This window comes from Orcinus orca, chromosome 8 (assembly GCF_937001465.1).
Source record: "Orcinus orca chromosome 8, mOrcOrc1.1, whole genome shotgun sequence".
NCBI lineage: Eukaryota > Metazoa > Chordata > Mammalia > Artiodactyla > Delphinidae > Orcinus > Orcinus orca.
This window is the reverse complement of record NC_064566.1, coordinates 31,292,583-31,304,671: the sequence shown is the minus strand read 5'-3', so window position 1 is coordinate 31,304,671 and position 12,089 is coordinate 31,292,583. Positions and strand designations below refer to the sequence as shown.

General features: G+C 34.9%; 2 protein-coding genes across 5 annotated transcripts in view; one reads left to right on the top strand and one right to left on the bottom strand.

Moving 5' to 3' along the window:
• The window catches only part of ANO3 (anoctamin 3), a 271,028-nt gene that overhangs the window by 143,302 nt on the left and 115,637 nt on the right, over positions 1-12,089 (top strand). The window contains exons 5-6 of the mRNA XM_004263929.3: positions 253-411; positions 11,305-11,405. Coding sequence (XP_004263977.2) covers positions 253-411; positions 11,305-11,405 — 260 coding nt within the window. The remainder of the gene's footprint in view (positions 1-252; positions 412-11,304; positions 11,406-12,089) is intronic.
• The window catches only part of MUC15 (mucin 15, cell surface associated), a 114,477-nt gene that overhangs the window by 45,079 nt on the left and 57,309 nt on the right, over positions 1-12,089 (bottom strand). The gene's annotated exons all lie outside the window — the stretch shown is intronic.

Genomic DNA, 12,089 nt, shown 5'->3' with positions numbered 1-12,089 from the left:
ATTTTGATGCTAACATCAGAGAATCCATGTTCTGGTGTCAGACTGCCTAATTTCAAATCCTAAAACGTCACTTGCTAGCTTGTCTCCTACTGTAGATTGCAAACTTTTAAACTGATCTTTTCTTATCTCACAATTGGAATGTAAAAAACACATTTTTATATTGGATTGCCAATATTCAAATGGAAGTGACTGAAAGCAAAACGTGTGTGCTTATCTAACCCACACTATTAACAACCCTTGCTTTATTTGCAGAATGACATGAATTACATAGCATCCAGTGGACTTCTATTCAAAGATGGCAAAAAGCGGATTGATTACATCCTGGTTTATAGAAAGTCAAATATACAGTATGACAAAAGAAACACATTTGAAAAGAACCTCAGAGCAGAAGGCTTGATGTTAGAAAAGGAGGTATGTGCTTTAACAGTATTAGCTATGTGGTATAATATGCTGGAAGAGATATGATCGTTTATGTTTTAGTATAAAAGTGTATAACACGTGGCTTTTTAAAATGTATAGCAATTATCTCCCAAATGTAAAAGAAATGCATATGTATAGTACTATTTTAAAATATATTCCTTTTTTACTCTACATGTTTCCATAAATTTAAATATTTTTCAAAGGGCATAACTATTTTTACAATTTTAAAAATTAAAGAAGGAATGATTCTATGTAAAGTACAAAACTCTATGAAAAGAAAGACAAAATGTTGAAAGAAAAGAGTTTGCCAAACTGTTAATGTCTAGGTTTTAATATTTTTTGTTTTTAAATTTTTATTTTGTATTGGAATACAGTTGATTAGTTTCAGGTGTACAGCAAAGTGATTAAGTAATTCAGTTAAACATATACATGTATCTATTCTTTTGTGCATGTATCCTTTGAACTATGTTTTTCTCTGGATATATGCCCAGGAGTGGGATTGCTGGATCATATGGTAACTCTATTTTTATTATTTTAAGGAACCTCCATACTGTTCTCCATACTGGCTGTACCAATTTGCATTCCCACCAACAGTGTTGGAGGGTTCCCGTTTCACCACACCCTATCCAACATTTATATTATTTGTAGATTTTTTGATGATGGCCATTCTGACCGGTGTGAGGTGATATCTTGTAGTTTTGATTTGTGTTCCTCTAATACTTAGCAATGATGAGCATCTTTTCATATGCCTCTTGACCATCTGCATATCTTCTCTGTAGAAATGTCTATTTAGGTCTTCTGCCGATTTTTTGCTTGGGTTGTTCTTTTTTTGGATATTGAGCTGCACAGGCTGTTTGTAAATTTTGGAAACTAATCCCTTGTCAGTAACATTGTTTGCAAATATTTTCTCCCATTCTGTGGGTTGTCTTTTCGTTTTATTTATGGGTTCCTTTGCTCTGCAAAAGCTTTTGAGTTTACTTAGGTCCCATTTGTTTATTTTTGTTTTTATTTCCATTACTCTAAGAAACAGATCAAAAAAAGATATTGCTGCAATTTATGTCAAAGGGTGTTCTGCCTGTTTTCTTCTAAGAGTTTTATAGTGTCCAGCCTTACATTTAGGTTTTTAATCCATTTTGAGTTTATTTTTGTGTACAGTGTTAAAGAATTTTCTAATTTCATATTTTACATGTAGCTGTCCAGTTTTCCCAGCACTATTTATTGGAGATACTGTCTTTCCTCCATTTTACAGTCTTGCCCCCTTTGTCATAGATTAATTGACCATAGGTGCATGGGTTTATTTCTGGGCTTTCTATTCTGTTCTGTTGATCTATATTTCTGTTTTTGTGCCAGTATCATACTGTTTTGATGATTCTAGCTTTGTATTATAGTCTTACATCAAGGAACCTGATTCCTCCAGCTCCATTTTTCTTTCTCAAGATTGCTTTGTCTATTCGGGGTCTTTTGTATCTCCACACAAATTTTAAGATTTTGTTCTAGTTCTGTGAAAAATGCCATTGGTAATTTGATAGGGATTGCATTGAATCTGTAGATTGCCTTGGGTAGTATAGTCATTTTGACAATATTGATTCTTCCAATCCAAGAGTATGGTATATCTTTCCATCTGTTTGTTTCATCTTCACTTTGAACTATTTCTTCTTAATCCTGTTCCTTATATGCTTTTATAAAAGACTTTATTTTTTAGAGCAGTTTAAGAATCATAGTAAAATTGAGAGGAAGGTACAGAGATTTCCCATATACCACGTTAACCCACACATGACCCTCTTATCATTATGTAAAGCCCTCATAACTTTCCTTTCTTCAAATGTTTTTTTTAGTGTTCTTTAAGGAAAGCTATTTTTTTTCAAGTGAAACAATAAAAATAACAATGCTCACTAGGCAAAAAATGAAAAATAGAAAGGAAATAACACATAACCCTCACTCTTATTATCCAAAAATAACCACTCGTGCTATTTTAAACATTCTAGGGTTTTTTTTTAAAAAATGTATTTATCATATTACAGAAAGAAAAAAAGTGTAAAAAATCAGAAGTATAACAATGTACAAAATAAAAAGTCAAGGGGCACATCTACCATCTCTCAAATCATACCCTTTTCTCCTTTGGTAGCCTTGCTAATAATATCTTGAATTATACTGTTGTGTCCCTCAATATATTTTCTATGTATATACAAACACATATAAATTTTTTACATAAAATTGGTCATGATATACTTACTATTCTGCTATTCAATTCTGTTGTTTAACAATGTATTATGGATATCTTAAATTGCAGTGTATTTAGATCCAACTCATATTTTTTACTCAGGTGCATAGTATTACAATTTGGTGATTTAGCCAACTGTTCCCTTACTGAGAGAAAAAAATTAAATTAAGGATTTGAGGGACCCCTAAATTACTACTGGTTGGATTTAGCTACTTTACCAATACGTGGATTGACAAGGTCAAAAGCTTTGATGATTTATTTGCTTAACTATCTGGATAATTTGCTAATAAGCTTTATCAATGGAATAAAGTAGTCACCCATATTTTTATATGTTATTGGAAACCACCCCTACTTTTTTGTTCCCACAGGACATGTCTTGTGATTAGTTATCTGAGGAACATCCATAGGAAGTACTGAACTATAACTCAAGGTGGCCCTAGCAAAACTAATCCATTTATATTTATTAAATCTCTTTTACTATGTATAAAATAACAACCATGCACTGCCTTACCTCTTTATGAGGTAAGGATTTATTCACAAACTGCCTAGTGTTACAGAATTGGGCAAGTGGAATTCTGATCTCAGTGTCTACTGACTCCTTTAGTTGTGTTTCCTCTGGGAATTTTAACCCAGCATATCCATATCACTAGTGATTAATTCAATTAGGAAGTATTTATTGAAAAATCTTACAAACTCAAGTCTTGTGATAGGTTTTTATTAATTTAATTTCCTTGTGATTTCTCAAAATCTCCATACAAACAGAATGAATAAGTGACTGATTGTCATCTGTTCCCAGAGCAGTTTATACCTGCTTGCTATTATAATGCTGGTAGTTATTTTGCTCATGTATTTATAATTATTTCTTAATTCAGCAAGTAATTTTGACAGATTCCATGAAGATGTTGGAGATCAGGTGAGTTAAGCAGACCACACTCCTGCCTTCACTGAACATACAGTCTGTGGAGGAGTCAGTCATGAAAATGGTTTACTTGTAAAAGAGATATAACTTGGCTCACAGTCTCCACCTAGTTTTCTTGGTGGAAAGTCCAGATTCTCTTGTGTGTGTTCCTCTCCCTCACTCCTCCAAGTTTTCCCAAGAATAATACTGGATGTTATTCATCCAAAAGGGGTTTTGTTTTGCTTTTAAGGGAAATCCATTCATTCTTGAGCTCCCACTCTTCAGTTACTGCCAAAAGATTCCCATTTTTCTTTAAAAAAGCATCATGTCCCATTTTTTTTCTATTTTTTCTAGAAAAAGAGTACACATGTGTACCTTTGTTCCTGGACAAATGGCTTTTCATTCTAGGTTCCATAATTACAGCTCTTTTAAGTTCACATTCACATGATTAGGATTTGGTCCCCACAGTTCAATAAAGTACCAGGACAGCTGGCCAGAAAGAGTATTCAACCTCAGCTGCACATTTCATTGGAATGACCATCCCCACAAACTGTAGCCATCGTGTTCATACAAGTTACCAGGCTCTACTTCCCCTTTCCTTCTATTTATCTCCTCATAGAGATAAATGACTTATTTTTCTGACAATGGGAAGGGTTAAGGCTACCCCAATTCTGCAGAATAGATGATATTAGTTTTGTGTCAGAGTTGAGGAATTGGTATATCTTCCCTCCAGAAAGGCCCTAAAAGGCATATGAAATTTGATCCAAAAATCTCTAAGGAACTCTGCCAACCCAAGCAAAGGAGAGTGCTGCAAATTTTTTTTAAAAAGTCTTGTTATTACTCTTTCCACTTGACTAGTAATTGCATATCTAAGAGGATATTTAAGTGGCTTTGCAAAATAAAGCTATTCTAATCCAAGGTGATTTTCAATCTCCACTTATTAATATAAAGTCTAAAATCCTTCCTTACAATACCCTTTATAAATTCAAATCATGTTAAGTGACCTAAAAGAGAAGCAAATGGTGCTAGAATGGCTTATGAGGAGGTCAGTAATCTAATCTTGAGGATGAGGGAAGACAAGAAGGAAAGGGAGAAGTAAAATCAAAGAAATAAACTTTGAACTGAGATTTGGAAAATGAAATAGTTAAAGTAGGTGGATAAAAGGGATAGATGTTTTCATCTATGAAACCAGTATTGAAATCTGGTTTTCAATACTGGCTGCACATTAGAATCCCCTGGGGATCTTTTAAAACCTTGATGACAGACTCCACCATAGCGTGGATCAACTGAATATCAGTATGGTGGTGGGAGGAAGAACACTGGTATTTTTAATACCAGAAATAAAATGTACTAAATGAGTTTGGAAAGAATGGTTAGGGTTAAGTAATTCCATTTTGTAGTTCAAGACTTTTGATGATTTTCTTAGAAAAAATGGGAAGCTGCTGAAAAATTTAAGCAGGCAATATCATGACCATATTTGTTTTCAAAAATGAAACTTTAGATTGCTGAAAAGAGTATAGATTTAAAAGCAAGACTGGATATGCACAGAGATCATGGGTGGCATTAGAAATGGAGAGAAAGGAATAGATCTGATAGATATTTAAGTTAAAATATAGATATTTGGTGGTGGTTTGGATATGGTAGAAAGAGAAAAGATTTCAAGGATAACTTGGGCTTGTGACTTGAGCAATTTCTTTAATCATTCAAGGAACATTAATGAAGTACCTATTATATGCTTCATTCTGGGGACATATAGAAACCAAGATAAAAATGGGCCACGTTCTCATGGGAGGAAAGAAACCATAAATATACAAGAAAATTAAACAGTAAGGAATATTACCGGTAATTAAAACAGAATAGTATTATATAGAGAGTGTGACTAAGTAGCTATGTTAGCATGTGTGATGTGAAAGAAAGTTATCTGAATGAAAAGGAGTCCATCATGTGGAAGATAAGGGAACAGAAAACTATTTGCAGAAGGAATAGCCAGTATAAAATTGCTGGCCATCAGAAGAGAGCTAACTTGGGGAGAAGGTGGAATGGGATTTTGGGACTGAAGATCCTAAGCTTGTAATTGAGGTACCATTGAGAAGTAGAAGTAAAAATGTTTGGAATTTGTGTCTAGAGCCCAAATGAGGAGTCTAAACTGAAGGTAAATGCTTTAGCCTTTATAATATAGATGGTAATATAAGCTGTGTATTAGTGTGAAATCACTGGAGAGAATGGAAAAAAAAAAAAGAGCCTAGGAGTGAGCCTGTAAAAAGTAGGAAAGGAAAATAGACAGTTAAAGGAGTTGGATGTAGGTGGAAGAAGAAGCGATGAGGAGTCGCAGGGAAGATTGGTTTTCAGGGTAAAATACGCTAAGAAGTCAAGTAAGACAAGAAAGAGGCCCAATTAGTTGGAGAATGTGATCTTTGGTGAAATCAGTGAGAATCATTTCTCTGAGGAGATGGACTTGGAAGCTAGACTGTCATGAATTGAAGAGTGACTAGATAATGGAAAAATAGAGGCTGCAGCAAATATCATCAACCAACTTGCTCATCTGTGAATGGGAGGATGAAGAGCAAGAGCCAGAGAGGGAAATGAGGTCTCATGAGGTTTCACTTCTTTCTTCCTGTTTTCATTTTTTCTTATATGAGATGTTTAAATGATGATGGGGAAGATCCAGGAAAGAAGGGTGAATGGAGAGAGGCAGGAAGAGAAGGGAAGAGAAGGAAAGGGAAGAAACGGAAGAGAAAGATCGAGGAAACAGAAGACAGATGAGATAAAAAATTAAAAGGCTTTTGGGGAAGGATGAAGGGGGAGATCCAGTAGAGAGTTAGAATACCAAGTGTAATATCAAGGAAAATTAAGATTTCTAAATTGTATTTTAAAGTTAACTTTCTACAGTTGTTTTAGTTGCCAAAGATATTTTTACTTATGTTCCTAATTCTAAGAGTAATGACATTGATTTTTTAAATGGTTGAGTTAATTAGGACTAAATTAATTATCACAATGTTAACGTGTAAAATCAACCTGCTATGACAAACACAGTTTAAGTGAACAAAACATGTTTATATAATAAGCATGCTGGGACTTCCCTGGTGGCACAGTGGTTAAGAATCCGCCTGCCAATTCAGGGGACACGGGTTTGAGCCCTGGTCCGGAAAGATCCTGCATACTGTGGAGCAGCTAAGCCCATGTGCCACAACTACTGAGCCTGTGCTCTACAGTCCACAAGCCACAACTACTGAGCCCACGTGCCACAACTACTGAAGCCTGCATGCCTAGAGCCCATGCTCTGCAACGAGAGGCCACCACAATGAGAAGCCTGTGCACTGCAACAAAGAGTAGCCCCTGCTAACCACAACTAGAGAAAGCCTGTGCGCAGCAACAAAGGCACAATGCAGCCAAAAATAAATAAATAAATTAAATTAAATTAAATAAGCATGCTAACATTATATCATGAAAAAGTATTATCTTAAAATTTCCACAAGATTGTTCGACACTGTTTATATTGACTTTCTATTGCTGCTTAACAAATCACCACACATTCATCAGCTTAAAATAAAACCCACTTGTTAGCACACAGTTCTGCAGATCAGAAGTTTGGGCATGGCATGGCTGAGCTCTCTGCTCTGTTTCTCACAAGACTTAAATCATTGTGTTGGATGGGCTTGCATTCATACCTGGAACTCAGGATACTCTTTCAAGCTTATGTGGTTGTGATAGGATTCAGTTCCTTGTGGTTGTAGGACTGAGTTGCCCATCTCCTTGCTAGCTATCAGCCAGGTACCTCTCTCAGCTCCTAGAGGCCATTCTCATTTCTTGCCACAAGCCCCCCACCGTTTTTCACAAGGGAGACTCTCCCTTGTGTCCCTCTGCTCTTTTGAATCTCACTTGCCAGGAAAAGCCCAGTCCTTTTTAGGGACTTATCTGCAGTGGAAGACAATATCTCTTTTTTAAAAGCAAATATGCCTTATAATAGAACTTAATCATGGGAGTGAATATGCCATAATATTCACAGATCCTGGAGATTGTACAAGACAAGGACAGTAGGGCATGAGGATCTTAGAGGACCTCTTAGAATTCTGACACTATTAAAAAAAATCAATATCATGTATCGCCCTTTTAAGCAAACAGACATAGAAAGATACTTAACTCCGTGAATACAAGATAGAACCTAGATATATTTTTAGTTTAAACCTTATGTTAATTGATGACTAACTGGTATCTAAATACTTGTAGCTATCTGAACTATCAAATCCAGCATTTTACATTATCATAAACATTTATTTCTTCTTAAAGTTTCTACTATCATAGGCTGTGGGCTTTGTTTGCAACTTAATTTTAATAACTATTAAATTGAAAATATTTAGGGCTTGTGGCAGGTGGAAAGGGAAAATGAAATTGTGAAAATGTCAGCAAGTATTGGATTTGTTAGCTGAAAAATGGGAGTATTCCCTAGGGAACAAGTTCCCATTTTTAAAATTTATATTCCCCAGAGTTAAGCACTGAGCCTGATACAGAGTGCATCTCAAATCTTCATTAAATTGTATGTTGATGTGGACAGTTTCTAGATAATCACATCATCAGAGATAATGATCCATATTTGAAGACTGTATAAATGAATAGGTAGATGATCTGTAACTGTCAGGATAGGTACTTTGTTATCCAAGTGTATTTCCAGATTATATCAGCATTTTGTCTTTATCTTAGACTTAATACATGAGCTACCATATTCTTTTTTTTTCTTTTTTCAGCTCTCTGCCACCAACTTGTAGAGCGACTGTGTAAAAACACATTTTAAAATTTCCTTTTCTCTCAAGAATGAATTTTCTACCTCTTGGGAATTTTGGATGGAATAATTAAATAATAATGTGAAGTGTGAAGGCGGTGGGTGCTTTGTTCCCTTGGAAAAGCCTGCCTGCATCAGAGCTAAACAGAATAGTGCCAGATTGAGAGCTTCTGATTCCAAGGGTGAAAGTAATTTTTCTCCCTGCCAACACCAGCCCTTCGCCAACCTCCTGCTCAGTAGCTGCAAGAAAATAAAACTACTTTTGTTTTTTGTTTTTTTTGGTTTTTAAGTAGAGGTACAACAAAAGAGAAATTAATCTGAGGAAATTATAAGAGAAGACAATTTATGTTGCTTGGAAAAGATATATATATTTTTTTAAAGTTAAGACATACAAAATTAGAAATGTTCTAGCTGTATGTGCACTCAGCTTGACGTTTCATTCATCAATGGTAGAATTAATGAAGTAACATCCTTCTAAAGTATCTCCTTTATTTGAGTGTAATAGATTTTTTCATATCTTAAGGGTTGACAGGAATGAATTAATAATCAGTGATAAGCCAGCTATTCATGATGCTAATTTGAATCCTGACATAGGACCTCTTCCAGAATAATTCTGGTTTATTTGCTTTCTTGTCTTCATCATCTCTTGCTTAGGTACACGTTACATAGAATGTGTACTCAAAGTAAGTTAACTCATTCATTCATTCATCCACTCAACAAATGCTTAGTGACTACTATGTGCCTGGCATAGAACTAGGTGCTCAGTAGACACAAATGAACAAAGTGAAAATCCCTTCTCTCATGGCATTTACATAAATAGACTCATTCATTAGAAGATAATAAGTACTATGGGAAAAAATAGAGCAAGGTTAAGAATGATGGAGTGAGGGCAGGAAAGTCATAGTAAGTGACCAAATGATGGAAGTAGAGAGAATGAGAGGGAGATTAGTAGGAGAGTGGGTTCACAAGATATTGAAGGTGAAATTATAAAAGGCTGAGTAGGTCATTGGAAAAACTTTGGCTTTCACTCTAATTGAAATGGGGTTCTGAGAAGTTATATGATTTGAGTCACGTTTTAAAGAATAACTCTGGCCATTGTGCTACGAATAGACTATTGGGGGCAAGAATGTGAGCAAAAGTTATATACATTATTTCCTCAAGCATAGCTAAAGTGTGTAAACTTAGTCTGAATTCAAAGGCCTTTAGATATTTAACACCTAATATGACTTCTGTCATTGTTAATTTTTTTATCATTCTTTATCTTTAATTTAAAACAAACATATTTGAAGTAGGAAAGTCCTTTGGAAATTGCACAGGAAGCACCTTTTGCTATTTTCCCCTGGTGATTTGAAAAATACCTAGTACCTCAATAAACTAAAAAGAAAAAATAACACATGGTCTAAAATTTTGGAAATTCTGTTTACTTTATTTACCTTCTCGGATATTTTAGCAAGTACATGCATATTAAAATGTCTCACAAGTCCTCTAGGGAGAAACCCTAAATTGTCTTGACCTTGGAATGATCCCCCCTTTTTTCATAATACTTCAGGGAACAAACACTTCCAAATGCTAGTCTGTGAAAGTGCCTGTCCAGTGTCAATGGTGATCAGCCTGCTGTCTACAGCTGAGTATTATTCCAATGATTGTCCCGTGGCTCTCTAATAATACTGTTTTAAAATGTGGGTACCACAAATTTGAAATATGTTCTGGCAAATTCATGAAATTAGCCATATCTAAAACATAGCTTTTTGAATATATGAATATAAAATTGTATAGTTTAATTTTTAAATATATAATTTTAAATTAGACTGATAAATTTCTTCCATACTTTTGAGCTTTTAAGATTGTTATGTTTCTTGAGATGTTCCATCTAGTTGAAATTTAAAGGAAAAATATTAACCAAGTGGAGTCCAGTTGTAACCTGACATGTTGTGCCTAAATGGAAGCGAAGAGCAGTTCTTCCTTGACGTAATTCAGCTTCTCTAATCATTTGAGGAATATGCTCTGTGGAATTCAGTGCTACAGTGCCCACAAACTTCTTTCTTGCTCTATGGGCCTCAGATATTGTAGGAATTTCAGAAAATAACTGTCTAGGCTTTGTTTTTTTAAGTATAATATGAACATTAGTGATATATAATGACAAAATGGTCAATTATTTAGTTACTTATTTTAGACTACTGGACCAGATCTAGGAATCTTGATGATTATCTGGTTCAGAAAGGCATCTGATTCTCTGTTAGTGGTATGAGAAAAATATTCAGAACAATGGAATCCAATTCTGGGAATTCTTAAGAATTAGACCAGAGTACTCAATTTTGTTAAAAGCTCCTTAGATAATTCTGATGCACACTTGATTTTGCTTAAAAACCTCTTGTCTAGATCGAAGACACAAAGTCTTATGATCTCTTGCAAGAAACAGTATACTAACCTGTTAAGGTTCGAGTAAGCGTGCAAATTTGACAGCTCTGTAAGGCTATGGACTTGTAGGATTTATACTCTGTTTATCCCCAGGATTTTCACAGGACCTCGTTTTAATTACAGGAGTAATTACTCAATAAAATGTGCTAGAAGAATAAGTGAATGAATAACTGGTAGCAACTGTCAGTGTTGTTTTTACCACTACCACCACTGCCCCCCACCCCGCCACCCCAGAGCAGGAGTGAGAGGATCATGAGAAGGTGTCAAACAAGAATAACTTCAGATTCCTAATTGGCTCATGATTGTTCTGATTAGGGATTCTGGATCTTGATAATGATCAAAGGAAGAAAATGCACTAACTCACATGGATGATTATTTTTTGCATTCAATGGCATTATTACATTTTGATTAAGGTATTTCTGTATTAAGAAATTTTATTCATATAAATTCCTTTTAAATGGGTGATGATGATTCATGTGTAGGCAAGGGGAAAATGTCCTTCCCTCTCAGATCAAATTGTGGCATGATATTATCAGCTCTAAGTGGTGTCTGTTCTGCTGTCCTTTGCAGCCAGCTGTTGCAAACCCTGATATCATGTTTATTAAAATTCATATTCCATGGGACACGCTGTGCAAGTATGCAGAGAGGCTGAATATCAGGATGCCCTTCAGGTACTTTCAAATTTTATTTCATTCTATCTCAATGTATATTAAGATGAGCCTGTTTTTTGAAAAACTTGAGAGCAATAAATGTAATTCTTTCTACAGAAGAAATGCTTTTTCTTCCAAAGTTTAGCTTACCTTGGACATTTATCTTTCCTTCTAATTTGCTTGCTTAATGTGGTAAGTGTTCTGGTTCCCAGCTATATCATTTCTAGCTGGACTTGACTAGAGGGAGGGGAAAAATAGTTGTTTTCAAATTTTAACTTATAATTCCCAAGATCAATTTCACTTCTTATTTAATATAGGTAGATGGAACTCTTATTTTTGTGAAACTCAGGAAATGTAAGTGTGTAGCATCCTTATGTGTACAAATACAGTGTTCTTTTTCTGTATAGCAGTTAGCAAGAATCATTCCTCAGGTGGAATTCAACCAGATGGTTTCTTAGCTCTGTCCTCAATGCCAAAGGATAAATGGTAATAAAAGGCCTTCTCAGTTCAAAGATTTTTCAGTCCTTCCTATAGGCAAGCAAAAATTGAATAGATGTGTTTCCCCATATTGTGTGTTTTGTGTTATATGCAGAATCTATCACTTTCCTTCATGATCTCTCACAATAAAATTCAAGTGTTTCTACTATGTGCAAAGTTTTAACTCACATTGAAGATATGAACATTTACACTTTTTTGGAGCTCAGT